This window comes from Anolis sagrei, chromosome X, assembly GCF_037176765.1.
Source record: "Anolis sagrei isolate rAnoSag1 chromosome X, rAnoSag1.mat, whole genome shotgun sequence".
In the NCBI taxonomy this organism is placed as follows: domain Eukaryota; kingdom Metazoa; phylum Chordata; class Lepidosauria; order Squamata; family Dactyloidae; genus Anolis; species Anolis sagrei.
The window spans coordinates 97,664,447-97,680,192 of NC_090034.1; the positions used below are offsets into that span (position 1 = coordinate 97,664,447).

The following is a 15,746-nucleotide window of genomic DNA, read 5'->3' on the forward strand; positions in this document are numbered from 1 at the left end:
AAAATAGATACATTAGATGTAAACCATGGTTTTATAAACCAAGTGGATTTTATGGGTCACAAAAATCGTATTTAGAGCATATGTGGTGCATCTGCAGCATTGTGCCCACCCTCATTCATTACAGATATAGAATTTTAATGCTTTATAGCAAATAAAACTAGACAATATATGGATATTCAATAATTATTATTGTTTATATGCAGATTGATATATACACATGACTATGTATGACTGTACATACAGTAGGCAAAAATAAATTTTGGAAATATACAATGCTATAAAAATTAGCAGATTTGTAACAGAATTGTAACCTATACAGGCAGCACAGAAACCAGCTGGAAGCTGGATAGTGGCCACAAAGATCCATTGATCGCAGATCAGTCTAATTCAAGGACTATATTGTTGTTACATTTTATATATAAAGACTATGCATTCTTTAGATGCAGAGATAAAAATAGAGAAGAGAGCATGACAGTCTTTCAGGCTCAAAGCATATGTCTTGGTCTGAATTGATTCATGGGTTTCCTCCTTCTCTACATTGAGTGTTCAGCAAAAAATAGATTATGGGGTCTCCACTGAAGAGCTGTGGGATTCAGCAGGTGTAAGAGAGCAATGGCTGTAGACAATGAGCCCTTTGGGTCAGCGTGGGATGACAGAGAACTGGTACAAGGGTGGGACAGTGACTAAGCCGCTTTCCAGAGGAGTGACGTCAATGTCCTCAGGGGGGATAATGGGCTTCAGGTGGAAATTCTGTAGGATGTTGGTGAAGAAGAGGAAGAGCTCCATGCGGGCCAAGGATTCACCAAGACAGATCCGCTTTCCTGCAAGCAAAAATAAGATTATCAGGAGGAAAGGACATAAACAGCTTATTTTCAGAGGTCTTCTGCCAAACCTTTTGGTAAGCCTCTTTGCTACATAAACACCCTGACTCACTAGTAAAAACCTAAGGGTTCTATGGACTTTCCCTCTTGACTAACAATTGTATCTCAAGCAAGTTTTTTTTCTCATGTCCTCCCTTTGTCCTGGGTCTTTTTTGGTCTTGCCCGACTGTCTGAAGATTATTTGCAAATCCATAACTCTTGCTACTGGGATTTTGGTAAATGCAGCTCATTCTAATCCTACATCTAAACTCTACTGTTTCTGTAATTAGTACAATACTGTGATTGCCTTGAAGTAGCAATCCCCCCAATGGAGGATTAGGTATTGTGCTCAGAAACCCTAGTGAAATAAATTTGAATTGATGAAATCTTCATAATTTTGGATTTATTCTGCACAAAAAATTCTGCTCAATATATTTCTGGACTAAAATAATATCACTGCAGGGAAACATTAATTTTGGGGGAGAAAAATGCTGGATTTTTTTTTTTGGCCAAATATATTTTCACCTACACTATTTTCTGTGCTAGGAACTAAAGAGAAAATACTGTTTATTGTACAAAAACAGGTCAAAAGTAATATAAGTTTAAGAGAAGTCTTAAACTGCAAATAGTATTTAAAAACTACACCATTTTTGAAAATTTGATAGCAACAGGAAGAAAAAATCCTGAAATTCTTTGTTTCTTTCTTTAAGAAAGAAATTAGCAAATAATAATGACATCTCCATTGTTGATAGCCATCACAATTCTGGTGACACCTTTCAGTGAAAGTTGAGAAGACTTGAGAATGCCAAGGTGATGGTCAGACAATATTCCACTTAGAAGCCAGGCATGTGGAGAACACCAAATGGGAGTCCTATTATGTGTGAAAAGACTATACCTGAAGAAAATGGGACAAAGGCATCGTTCTTCTTGAAGCGACCATTCTCATCCAGGAAATTTTCTGGGTCGAAAGCAAAGGGTCTTTTAAACATTTTTGGGTCATGAAGGACACTGCTGAGAACAGGGTAGATTTCTGTCCCCTGAGGAAAACATAAATAAGGTTGTGGTGGGAAATTCAAAGGCTTAGAAATAGCATCAGGAGGTTTTAGAGCACAGCCTGGTCTTTCACCCATTGGTTGCCTCTGAATACTATTTAAATATTAAGTGTAACCAACACTATTTTCCTGGACCTTCCCTTGCAATTTCTGCAATCGTAATCCTTCATAATTTAGTGGTGACATAGCTTGTGAATTCAGTACAAATGTGCGATCCAGATTTGGGAGACAAGTTCTTCTGGGGAGGCCCTGCTCTCTATCCCGCCTGCTTCACAGGTGCGGCTGGCGGGGACGAGAGACAGGGCCTTTTCTGTGGTGGCCCCCCGGCTGTAGAACGCCCTTCCTATGGAGGTAAGATCAGCCCCCTCGCTAATGGTGTTCCGAAGAAGATTAAAAACTTGGATGTTTGAACGGGCATTCGGTTAAACAGTGCAATGAATGTGATGATTACAGGAATGGAAATTTGGATGACGGATTGGATCACGAATCTAGTTATGAGATGCATTGTGTTGTCTATTGTTGTGTCAATATTGTATATTATGCTTTTATGGTTTTAAATTGTATATCGTTGATTGATTCTTATCCTTGTTGTAAACCACGTTGAGTCGCCTGCTGGGCTGAGAAACTGCGGTATACAAGTAAAGTAAATAAATAAATAAGTTTGAAGTCTGAAGCATTTCTTGCCAGCTCCCCTGTCAAAAGACCATAATTCAACATATTTGGGGAAACCACAGAAACAAAGTTTCTGGAGTATGACAATTACTTCCAAAGTAAGTATTGCACAATTAATTTTGAAATGCTTCACAGGGGTCCAGAGTGGAGTGGGTGGGCACCTGCGCAGTATACCCTTGTTCATCTCCTTTGGTGGCTAGGTAGAGGCATGTCAAGTACTTGGCTTTTGCCTCTCTTGGTAGATCACTATTCCTCTTCATTGGTTCAGCAGACAGGCAGGCCGATATTAAGATCCAGGACACATGTGGGTTTGTGAACTTTCCTATCAGCTGTAACCAATAAACAATACCTTGTTATCTCAAAAAAAGTCCTTTGTGTCTCACATGCTTCATTGGAAATTGTGCCCATCACCTTGCTCACACAACCTCTAGAAGTAGACAGTGTTTGTTTATAGGCAATTTTCTAGAACATGGCCATATAGACTGAAAAACTTACAACAACCCACAGATTTTAGGCTGCTGAAGGCATGTTGCATTTCCAAATAATACTTGTGGATGGCTTTGGGGAAAATGAAGCATACTATAAAAATTGATCACCATATTAAAGCAGCATATGGCTAGGGCTTACTTGCCATCCTTACTGCTTATACCTTAGGGATGAGGTATCCTCTGAATTCCGTGTCTCGGATAACTCTGTGAGCCACATCCATGGGAACGAGATCACTGCGTCTCTGTATTTCATGAATGACAGCATCCACGTATGGCATCTGGTTCCGGTCTTCAATGTTTGGGACACGATTATGGCCAATCACTTTATCAATTTCTTCATGCACTTTTGCTGTCAAAAAGATGGTAGTCGTGAATTGAGAATTTTGAATGAGGGCTTAGTTACTAATGTCTATAGAAGCAAATGGAAAATCTGTTTTAAGAGAGCAAGTAGTTTCAAGATGTATCCTGGAAACTGTATGTAGAGGCCTTTGCCTGCATTTCCTAGGGGAGGTTTCCAATTGGAAGGGGATATTCAGCTAGTTTTCCCATGCCATTGCCCACTACTCCATACCTTGAATTTCAGGATGTTTCATCAGAAACAGAAACCCATATCTAAGAGTGGAGCTGACTGTCTCTGTTCCAGCAACGAACAGGTTCAGGGTCGTGAGCTCTAAGTTCTTCTCATTAAATTCACTTCCTGGCTTGGTGCTTTCCTGAAAAAAAGGAAAGAACAAAACATTGTGAGAACCCTCTACTATCCAAGAATATGCAATTAAAGCATATTTAAAAGATTCCCTTCCAATCAATTTTTAAAGATCTCTGAAGTAGAAGTATCTACCACTCTTGCAGGCAGCCCATTGTATTGTGGAACAGTTTGTATGAACAACAAGTTCTTCCTGATGTTTTGATAGAATCACTTTTAAATGAGAACCAGAATGTAGTTCCATTTCATTTTGTACTTGAAATGCAAACTAGGAATAATATTGGCTGTTATTAGCAGTTCCAGACTCTGCAAAATGGCCAGTCTTGATTAAAACCATTTCCCATTTCTCTTTGGATACAATATGATTGATATGATAATAATGTATTTTGCTTTCTGAGAAACGTGTTGACATCATCTTCTATCTTTATCAATATTGCCCTAGAGCGAGGTAGGAAGCTTGATGCCTTAAACATGTTTTGGACTAAAACTCCTATATGCCTGCAAAAGCATAGAAATGTGTCAGGGAGAGGAAAATAATTGTAATTTGGAGGACATCAAGGTGCCTGGAGTTCAATCATCAAAACTTTATTACAGTCCAGAGACCCAACTTGCTCAGCAACAAAAGGTGCAAAGAGCACAACAAACCCATAAGACCAACTAAACACAGCACGGCATGCAATGCAAGATGCACACGAACAAGGGCAAGGACACTACAAATAGGTATAAGGCATGTTTCATCCTAAGTCCAACACAGAAAGTTGTCTTATTCTGGTTACCTCAGAGAGAAACTTGTCAACAGCCAAGGTCATATGTAAAAACTTTGTAACCTAGTAAAAAAATAGCATGGAATTGGCCTAATTTATTGGGTAAGTTTTTCAGTAGTGGTTTAATAATATGTAGTCAAGCCTGCTTATAAAATTTGCTGCACAATAAGGTGTGATTCATACTGCTTATTACATGGGTAAAGTCTTGCATTGTATGGGACTCCCACAAATCTATGTCAAAGAGCTTCAGATGGGAACACATTGCACCTTGCCTTAGAGAATATGCAGCAATATTTGGCCACAGTCAAGTTCTTAAGATAATTGGCTTATTGGAGAGGCCTATACTCAGGGCACTTGGGGAACAAGAAACACATGAGCGAGAACGCAGCTCACAGAAAGCAATGTCTCATAGTCTTTGTTTAATAGATTCGAGTATCATGTCAGATGTGATGAAGAAAGGCTGATAGAACAAGTTTTGTAAGAGTTAATCTTGAACCCATAACAATCCTGGGCTAGATGATGAATCAGACCTGAGGCTAGTCTGAAAGCACTGACTTTAAGCCAATATATAGGGACCCACCACCAAGCTAGTGTTGACAGGGGGATTTCCTCGGATTCTTTACCTCCTTTATGAAACACTCAAATACCTTTTCCATCTGGGTGAGGAAGCAATCGATGAAGTCCCGTTGGAAGTCAGAGTCAAAGTTCTCTCTGTTCTTCTTCACTTTCTTGGCAATGAAGAGCCTCATATTTTCCAGGCTATCATAGACTTTGGCGGGGGGTCCTGGGAAATACTTCAGAAAGCTCTCATACATGTCATAGAACTACATGAGAAAACAAAACATGCTGAGTTGATGATCTGCCATATTACTCCCTGGCACCAGCATCATTTTCCTAGTTTTGCCTAGGACAATTTCTAGATAAGCTATGTATGCCCAGAAACATCTTTGGGTGGCATTCTGTTACTAACTACCACCCATGGAAATGCTGTCAGAATGTGTAAATTACTCAGCATTTCTTTAAGTGCCAGCAGAATCAATGTCTCAGGGTTACACAAAGGTGTAACAGAATGCTGAGACTGTTGCAAATATGTTTATAGTAACCTAATGAGAGCTTGATGAGGGTTGACGGTTGGTGGATAAAGATAGGAGGAAGGGAGAGATTGTACATACTGTGTTTGTAGTTGTATGATTGTTTGCATCTTAAGCAAGAAAAGCTTTCCAGTTGGAATGAACAACCTTGTGTCTGCATGTTGTTTTTGTTCCTGAGGAGACCATTTCACTGCAAAAAGGTATTGGGCTCCCTAACAGGAGTGATATTATTCCAACCTATGTCTCTTCACTACTTATATCTAGGGGTACTGTTCCGTCTCCCAGGATGTTATTTGCATTGCCCCATAGTTATAGGACATAGCATCCTTTTGCATTTCTCCCAGGGTTGCTACAGATTCAGCAACACCCTGATAGTTAACCATTAACAGAGGCTGGAAGCCAGCCTGCAAAGCCTTTTATAGTATAGTATAGAAAAGGGACTCAGATATGCTTGCGGTCAAGCCAGGCCAGCTCAGACAAGCCATCGTAAGTACTTACCTTCTTGCCTTCAAAACTAGTGCTGAGTTTAGATAGGGAAAGATCAGCTCCTCCTAAAAATAGCATCTCAGCACTAGGGCAGAGAATATCCCAGGATTTCTCTGCCATTGAGAGAAGCTCTGGCTACTTCATCTCCAAGATAGCTTTGAGATGACCTGCTCTTTCTAATATAGCAACTCAGGGCTAGGGTAGAGAATCCCAGGATTTCTCCACCATTGAGAGAAGTTAATCCAGCAGCTGAAGGGAAAGGCAAGAAAGAAACATCTACATGATCTTATAAGTTGACTGTTTGTATTTGTAACTTCAAAAAGTTGTGCCAAGCCTGTCAAGGACTGTGTGAAAATAAAACTCTCGTTTGATGTTCAATCTGAAGTGGCCTTAGTTGCTGGGATTCCTGAGTTTCAAAGTAAGGCCCCCGCGGTCCACCCGGCTAAAGAAAGAAGTACATCATAGTTTTAACCTTATAGGGCCCAGGTGTGACGGCACAGGTACTTTTCTCAAATACAGGGGCATGGTCAGACCATCTCAATTGAAACAAACAGGAAGCTATAGCCAATTCCAGTATATGATATAAACTGCTAAACTACAACCATACCACCAGCATATCCCCTATTCTAAAAGTATACAAGGCCGAAATCACGTCTATATTATCTAATGGGGCAGACCTGTGGGGTCAAAGGAAAGTACCACTTCTGGAACAGGCACAGAGCTGTTTCCTAAGGGAAATACTTGGAACAGACAAAAATGCCCTGGCCCAAGCAATGAGAGCAGATCTTGGAGCCCATTCTATCTAGTACTATGTTTTGATAAAAGTCTAATTACTACCTAAGGATTCCCCAAATGGACTTAGGGAGACTTTCTAAACTCTGCCTAGAAGAACAGATAGGTCTACAGCAGGGGTCCTCAAACTAAGGCCCGGGGGCCGAATGCGGCCCTCCAAGGTAATTTACCCGGCCCTCGCTTATGGTCAACCTAAGTTTGTAACGACTTGAAAGTACACAAAAACAACAACAACAACAACAATCCTATCTCATCAGCCAAAAACAGGCCCACACTTCCCACTGAAATACTAATAAATTCATAATGGTTAAAATTGTTCTTCATTTTAATTATTGTATTGTTTTAAGTGGTTTTTGCACTACAAATAAGATATGTGCAGTGTGCATAGGAATTCATTCATGTTTTTTTCAAATTATAATCCGGCCCTCCAACAGTTTGAGGGACTGCGACCTGGCCCTCTGTTTAAAAAGTTTGTGGACCCCTGGTCTACAGCAACCTTATTTATTTTGTGTCAAAAGCATTGCATAAATAAAACAAGTATAAAACTGATAGAAATAGAAGGAGCATAAGCGGCTAAATAATTTTTGACCAAAACCGGGCAACAGTAACCACATTGTCTGTAGCTTTAAACAATTCTTCCTCTGTGCATGAGGTAGGGCATTGTGGGCAAGCACACAGATGCTGAGTTGTTTGTTCTGTCCCACAGTTGCACAAGGAGGAGGAGTCTTCTAGTTTGTGCCATTTAATTAAATTGTGTTTTGATCTGTCCACTCCACTTCTGAGTCTGTTCAGGGACTTCCACGTTGCCCATTCTTTGTTTCCCCCTGGAGGAAGACCCATGTGAGGGGCCATCCAGTTGGGATTTTCTGGTTTAGCTGCCCAGAGGGATGTTCTTGCTGTTGCTGGGGGAACATTAAGAAGAGTGGTAGTCCTTGTAAAACTTTTTTCTTGATTTGACTCTACTGGTAGGAGGTTGATAGCCATACAGTGGATGGCATTCACATTGTTCCACCTTATTTCTCACAATTAGCAGCAACTTCCCATTGCACATCGGGGGGGGGGGGGGGGGGGGAGGGGAAGCAATGCCAACTAGCTTATAAAGTCTATCAACGAGGATAGATTTGAGACATCCTATGATTCTACATGTTTCATTCAGTGCTATATTCAGCTGCTTCACATGGATAGACTTGTGCCTACCCATGTGAAGGGTAGGCATACTCAGCAGTTGAATAAGACAAGGCCAGAACTGATGTTCTTATTAATTTTGGCTCTGCACCCCATGTGCTGCCAGTAAGTTTCCTCAGTATGTTATTGTGTGCAGCTGCTTTGTGCTTGGTGTTCATGCAGTGTTTCCTAAAGGTTAGTGTTCGATCCAAGGTGACACCAAGATATTTAGAATGGGGACAGTGTTCAAGCTCTTAGCCTTCCCAGGTAACTTTCAATTTCCTGTTGGCTTCATGGTTATGTAGGTGGAAAGCACACACTTGTGTCTTGGCAAGGTTAGGCTCCAGGTGCTTATCTTTGCAGTAGCTGGAGAGATCTTCCAAGGCATTAGTAAGTTGGTTTTTGACCGTTTCAAAGTCTTTTGCTTGTTTTGTTAGGCCAAGGTTATCAGCATATATGTGAGTGGTGGCTGTGCTGATCATTAGTAAAGATGTTAAACAAGGTCGGTGCCTCTATAAAGGTGTATCTGCTCTTCAGCAGGATAGGTCACTGACTAATAATGCTCACAAGGCACAATAAAGAAGAATGCAGAGCCCTCCCCATTTTTGGAAAGAACTTTTGCAAATTTGATTACACTATGTAATGCAATTTTTGTTCCTACATAATAAATGCCATTTCCTAATTGGTTCAAATATAAAACATGGAAAAGGTTTTGCTGCAGCATGTTTTGCAATAGTTTTTCAACGAATATCTCATTGCTGCACATCCATTCAACATAGATGTGCAGCCACAAAGGCAAAGTTTCTGTAGTGTAACAACTACTTTCAAAGTAAGTACCACACAATTAAAAAGCAAATCACATTTTAAAAACCAGGATTTTTTTTTCAAATATTGTTACATAGTATTATCTATTGCTTTGATTTAAAATGTTTTATTTAGGAATCTCTAGGTCCTCCAGTGTAATTTCAACATGCCAGATCCATATAATCTTTATGTGTCTTTGACTCATTGATCAATGTATCTGCATGTAACATCAAACTTGTAAAACCTATAGATTCCAAGAGAGGCATTCTCTCAGTTGCCCCAACCCAGAGAATATGGAGGATCATGTATCTAGGAATTCTGAAGATCTTAGCTGCATATAAGAAAAAGGCAAATAAACCAATGATTGCAGATATATTGATCAATCAGTCAAATGCATGTAAGGAACGTACAAGTCTCCTATGGTAGTATTATAGCTCAACATTTCTGTGGTGGAAATATTTCCTTTAGGTACTAGCAGGTGGCACCAAGATATTTCTTCATTGATATAATAGACAGAAGTAGAGGTATGGGTTACCTGAGCCCAGCTTGAGCTCATCTCCCGGAACAAGACATTAATCATCTCCATGAGGGACCGGAATTCCTTGTCCTCGTAGTCAAAACGGTCCCCAAAAACAATGGAGCAAATGACGTTGGAGACAGCCTGGCTGAGGAAGTAGGTGGGGTCAAAGGGCTTCTCTGAAGGACAAAGAGAAAAGAAAAGTTTCATAGAAAATTCTCATACAACTTGGTGCCTTCCAGATGTTTGAAATGGATGTGCCTTGTGGTCCAGTATATCTGGAAGATTGGCATCAGGATGGGGGAAAGCTGGGCTAGACAATATCTTGCAAGATATGTGGAAACATGGAATGGTCCAACCCCTTCCCTAGTGGTGGTAGTTTTACCAGTATTTAAGGGCGCATCCACACAGACACTAAAATCAAGTACCAAGGTCAGAGTGACCACAAAATGTACATCCTCAATGAGGGCTGCCGAAGTGAGCATTAAACCCACTACAGCCAATCAGTGTGTATTCCATGCAGAGCAGAAACCCAAGACCAAAATGTGGAGCCCATGTGAGGACAGGGTTTGTGTTGAAGTACTTTTGGGAGAAGAAACCAGAGGGAAAAACAATTATTTTCTTTTCTTGGTTTGCCCTGCTTTCAACTAGCACTCATCCTCAATGGCCAGACTGCTTCTTGTTAGTACATCCTTCCAGACAAAGCAGGAAAAGAATTAATCGATCAAATTGATCTGCAGTCTTTGTGGCTGCTGTTCCAACTTCCAGCTGGTTCTTGTGGCACCTGTGTAGGTGCTCTGCAGGGGACTGGGTCTCATCCAAATTCTGACCTGGTTTAAATGTTTGTGTAGCAGGAGCCTAAGTTACACAGATGTCTTGTCTTGTCAGACAGGGAAATTATTTTCCTTCTTCCTGCTTTCTGATTCAGAGGAAATTCCCCTTATTTTCTTTGTTCTGTTTCTCATTCTCCCTATTCTCTTTCAGTATTCCTTCCCATCCATCCCACATTTGGGCATCATGCCCTAAACCTCAATTTCTTCCTTTTCTTCCTTGTATTCATCTGGAGCCCAAAGCCTCCATAATCGGGTGTTTTCCTGGTATATGGAATTCATGTTAGTTCTTGTCTAACATGCTGGGAAATATATTAAAAGAATGGATTGCATAAAAACATTGGTTTGACTTCTGGATTACAGTTACAAAAACATAGTCTACAATACACACCTTTGTAAATGAATTGTATGCACAATCCCTATGTATTCAACAGGGTGGGGAATATGTAGGGATAGTAAAGTCACAGTATTGGGCAGCAGCCAGTGCAAGTGATAGGGTTCTTCTAACTATTGAGTTGAAGCAGATTGTTATTTTCACTGTCCTTTAATGAGCTATCACCCAATAGATTTCCATGCCTGAGCAGAGGTTCAAAACTTGGCTTTCCAGTGTTCTAATCTAACACTTAAACCACTACATCACACTGACTTGCAATATCATAACTACAATAATTCACATTTATTGTTCATGCACCACTATAGTGACTGAAACCTTTGGTTACAGTTGCGGTTGCAACTCGCTCTACTTATAGGAGAAGACTGTATGGGTCTTTGCTCACTACTCTATCCTTTAAGTCCCTGGTTACTCCGCTGTTTGGAGGGGCTAAATGGGTTAAAACTTGGGGGAAGGGCTTGGAATAGTATCCATAATGTAGCCATCACCATACTTGTAGCTAAAACATCATAGTCATCTCCTAGAAGAGGACCTCAGACATAATGATATGCATAACATTTACAGAAAATTAAAAACTGGAAGAAGATGTTGCGCCAACTCCACTGGTTGCCAATTTGCAGAATTCAAAGTGCTGGCTTTAACCTTTAATGCCCTAAATGGTTCCGGCCCAGCTTACCTGTCCAAAGACATTTCTCCCTGTGAACCATTTAGGTCTTTAAGATTGTCTGGGGAGGCCCTGCTCTCGGTCCCGCCTCCTTCGCAGATGCGACTGGTGGGAACGAGAGGCAGGGCCTTCTCAGCGGTGGCCCCTCAGCTATGGAACGCCCTCCCTAGGGACATTAGATCAGCCCCCTCCCTTTTAACATTTTGAAAGAGAGTCAAAAACTGGCTTTTTGAGCAAGCATTTGCAGATGCAGTGTAACAGGCTAATTTAGATCCACGGAATGATTGGACGATGTGACTGGAAAATGATTTTAGTAATGAGACGTTGAGGACTTGTGTTTTATTGTTTTTTATTGGCTTTATTGTTGTTTATATGGTTTATATTATATGTTAATGTTTTAATTACATTTGATGTTAGTGGGGGCATTGAATTTTATCATTTGTAAACTGCCCTGAGTCGCTTCCAGGCTGAGAAAGGCGGTATATAGATATGGTAAATAAATAAGTAATAAATACATTCTTATTCTTTATATTGTTATTTTGTTCTGACATACTGAAATACCATTTACTTGTGGAGGATGAGAAAAAAAAAACATTGCTGTTCCTTACAGCTCAACTCACCCTTAGTCTTTCTGAATTCCTCCAGCAGGAACTGGGCCTCTTCTTGGATACGCTCATGAATAGTTTTTTTCCCCATTCCAAAATCCCTCAGGACATTGAGGGAGAATCGCCGTAGTTGCTTCCAACGCTCTCCATCGGAAAAGATCACCCCTGCGGGAAACAGGACAGGAATGAAGCTGCCAACGGGAAGTAGTGGAAAATGGGAACCATGACAGCAAAGCTGATAAGGATGGCTCACCATGTCCTTGGAAGGTCCGTTCCAGGGTAGGGTTGGTGGCCCTTCCACTGAATTCGTCTGCCTTATCTATCAGGGCCTCCTTCACAGCATCATGTCCACACAAGACCACAATGGGCTTTGTTCCAAAATAGACAGTGAACACGGGGCCATATTTTTCACTCAGCTGTGTGGGAAAATAATCGATTATAGAGGGACAATCTAGTTATGGGGTCAGCAGATCTTTTGTAATGGTGTTCTTTGAAATAGCCATATCTGATAGCTCAAGTGTGCAAGAACTAGCAGGCTTCAAGTCCTACATTAGAAGGGGGCAGAGTGAAAGGTGTCTCTCTAGTTTAGCTACTTCATCACATTAGGCAGGGAAGTGTGTGGCAGAGGAGAACAGAGAAGAGATCAGTCTTACTCAGATGTTTTCCTCTATCACACTGTTAAATGTCTCTCAGTTTCCTTCCTTTCACGCTGCAGAGATTTGGCCCCAACCACCATCCCTCTCCCTGTTTATTGTTGAAATCTGGGAGGGAGGGAAAACAGTGATGCTCCCTCTCGCTCTGTCTCCGTCCCTCTTGGCTGCCCCACAGAGAAGAGGGTGGGCCTTGGAAAACTATAACTCCCAGGACTGCATAGTATGGACCTATGGTATTTAGAGTGGAATCCAAGAGCATTCATTCCATACTGTAAATGCACCAAGAGAAGGGGATGTACCTTGGGAAACTATAACTCCCAGGAGGACTCTATCGCATGGAGCTATGGCATTTAAACTGAGGTGCAAGGGCATTCATTCCATACTGTAAATGCACCAAGAGAAGGGCTATGAACTTTGGAAAACTATAACTCCCAGGACTGCACAGCATGGAGATATGGCATAATAATAATGCGGGGACATAAGAGAAGCCTCCCACAAGGATGATAAAACACCTGGGCTTCCCCTGGGCAACGTCCTTGCAGACAGCCAATTTTCTCACACCAGAAGTGATTTGCAGTTTCCCAAGCCACTCCTGACACGAAAAAAAAAAATGTACCACTCATAGGCCATGACATCAAATAACATACAATCTTTAAAAGTACAATAAACACTTTCCAATATAAATATTAAAATTTATTCCATGTATTGGCTCTTTAAAATTATATTAGCAGTGACAAAACCGATAAATACTGGAGTGAATTTGGAGGAATTGATCTTGATTTCTGAGAGTTGTAGTTCACCTATATCTGGAGACACGGTGACCCCCACCAACAATAGATCGGGACTAAACTTGGCACGCAGAACCTCCATATCCAACTGAACCTACTAGAGGGGTTTGAGGGGACTGACACACCATGGTGGGAGTTGTAGTTCATCCTGCAGCCAGAGAGCACACTGAACCACAGCGACGACGCATCTGGAGCAAACTTGCCACACATGCTCAACATGCCCAACTTAAAGTACTGATGGAGTTTGAGGGGGCTAACCTGGCATGATATGAGTTGTAGTTCACCCACCACCTTATGTATTTTCTTAATGGAACTACCCACAGACTGGGACTGTGGCACAGCTGGCTGAGTGTCAGCTGCATTAAGATCACTTCTGACCAAAGGCCATGAGTTCGAAGCCAGTCCCGGTTGGAGTGAGCTTCCGACCAATTGTGTAGCTTGTTGTTGACCTTTGCATCCTGAAAGACAGTTGCATCTGCCAAGTAGGAAAATTAGGTACCACCTATGTGTGGGGAGGCTAATTTAACTAATTTAAGAGGCCATAAAAAAGACTCCAGCAAAGCATGCGGGGAATGCGGAAGTACTTCATCAGTGTTGCAGATGGACAATGAAAGCGACAACTCCCCTGGCGGCCAGAAAAATTAAATCGCCTCTCACTGTCTGTCGTGTCTATATCTGTTGTGTGTCTTCGGCATTGAATGTTTGCCATATATGTGTACATTGTAATCTGCCCTGAGTCCCCTACAGGGTGAGAAGGGCGGAATATAAATACTGTAAATAAATAAAAATAAATAAATCCATAAAAAAATTAAAATGGCTTTTTCAAATAACCTGGGCATCGCCAGGTACCAAAAATTCATGATTATTTGGAAGGAATTGCAAGGAGAAGAAAGATTCACTTGAGGTCTATACAAGAGAACTGGAAGAGGGGTCAGGAGACAGCCAGAGTCTTAGGTACACCTGAATACCCACCATCCCCAACATATCCACACTGTTTCCAAGGAACAATTACTCACCCTGAGAAGAGATTTTAATATTTCTGATGACTTGATCTGCAGGAAATTTCCAATTAGAGGTAGAGGAGTAGGTCCTGGAGGGAGCCTCCCCTTGTTTGATAGTTTCCTCTTAAATGATACCATGGCAAGGAAAGACAGGTAGATGACAAGGAAAAGGGTGACTGCCCCAAATAGCTCCATGGTAAAGTTTGTCCCTTGTTGAGCTCAAAATCTGGGCTCTGAATCCTGTCCATGTATTTAATTTGGCCTGAACTTAGCCCCACCTTCTATCTTACATAACTAAATGGCATAAACAAATTGAGCTGGAACCTGGTCAGTTATTGTAATGGTATTTTTTTTTCCTGCAGGGTAAGGATCATTCTTAGCTATCTTGGACATTTTGGAATTGAGACCACCAACCAAAAAAGGGCAGAGTGGTGGACAATCCTACAGCATATAGATATAAGTGGAAATTTCCTTTCCTGTTCCCATTTTGAGAGGGACTCCAGAAGTTAGCAGAGATATTTGGGATAACTAGGGAAGGTGATGCATTAAGGCAGTGTTTCTCAACCTTCCTAATACCGTGACCCCTCAATACAGTTCCTCATATTCTGGTGACCCACAATCATAAAATTATTTTCGTTGCTACTTCATAACTGTCATTTTGCTGCTGTCATTAATCTAATGTAAATATCTGAAACACGATGTATTTTCATTCACTGGACCAAATTTGGCACAAATGCCCGATACGCCCAAATCTGAATACTGGTGGGGTTGGGGGGATTGATTTTGTCATTTGAGAGTTGTAGTTCTGGGATTTATAGTTTACCTACAATCAAAGAGCATTCTGAACTCCACCACTGATGGAATTGAACCTAATACAGAACTTCCAGGACCAACAGAAAATAATGGAAGAGTTTGGTGGGCATTGACCTTGAGTTTTGGAGTTGTAGTTCACCTACATCCAGAGAGCACTGAGGACTCAAACAATGATGCATCTGGACCACACTTGGCACGATTACTCAATATGCCCAAATGTGATCACTGGTGGAGTTTGGGGAAAATAGACCTTGACATTTGGGAATTGTGGTTGCTGGGATGTATAGTTCACCAACAATCAAAGAGCATTCTGAACACCAATGATGGAATTGAATCAACTTGGCACAAATAATTGCCAGGACCAGCAGAAAATACTGGAAGAGTTTGGTGGGCATTGGACTTGAGTTTTGGAGTTGTAGTTCACCTACATGCAGAAAGCACTGTGGACTAAAAAATGATGGATGTAAACCAAACTTGGCAAGAATATTTAATATACCCAAACGTGAACACTGGTGGAGTTTGGGGAAAATACTGGAAGGGGTTGGTGGCCAATTTTGGAGTTGTAGTTCACCTACATCCAGAGATCACTGTGGACTCAAACAATGATG

General features: G+C 41.2%; 1 protein-coding gene across 1 annotated transcript; it reads right to left on the minus strand.

Moving 5' to 3' along the window:
• Positions 1 to 175: 175 nt before the first annotated feature.
• Positions 176 to 14,563, minus strand: LOC132780089 (cytochrome P450 2G1-like). The gene is made up of 9 exons (XM_067460904.1): positions 14,341 to 14,563; positions 12,137 to 12,299; positions 11,899 to 12,048; positions 9,412 to 9,572; positions 5,187 to 5,363; positions 3,644 to 3,785; positions 3,234 to 3,421; positions 1,756 to 1,897; positions 176 to 821 (listed from the first exon to the last, which is right to left on the minus strand). Exons 1-9 carry the CDS (start codon positions 14,518 to 14,520, stop codon positions 640 to 642), a joined length of 1,485 nt encoding a protein of 494 aa, XP_067317005.1. The 5' UTR covers positions 14,521 to 14,563; the 3' UTR covers positions 176 to 639.
• Between the last annotated feature and the right edge of the window lie 1,183 nt (positions 14,564 to 15,746).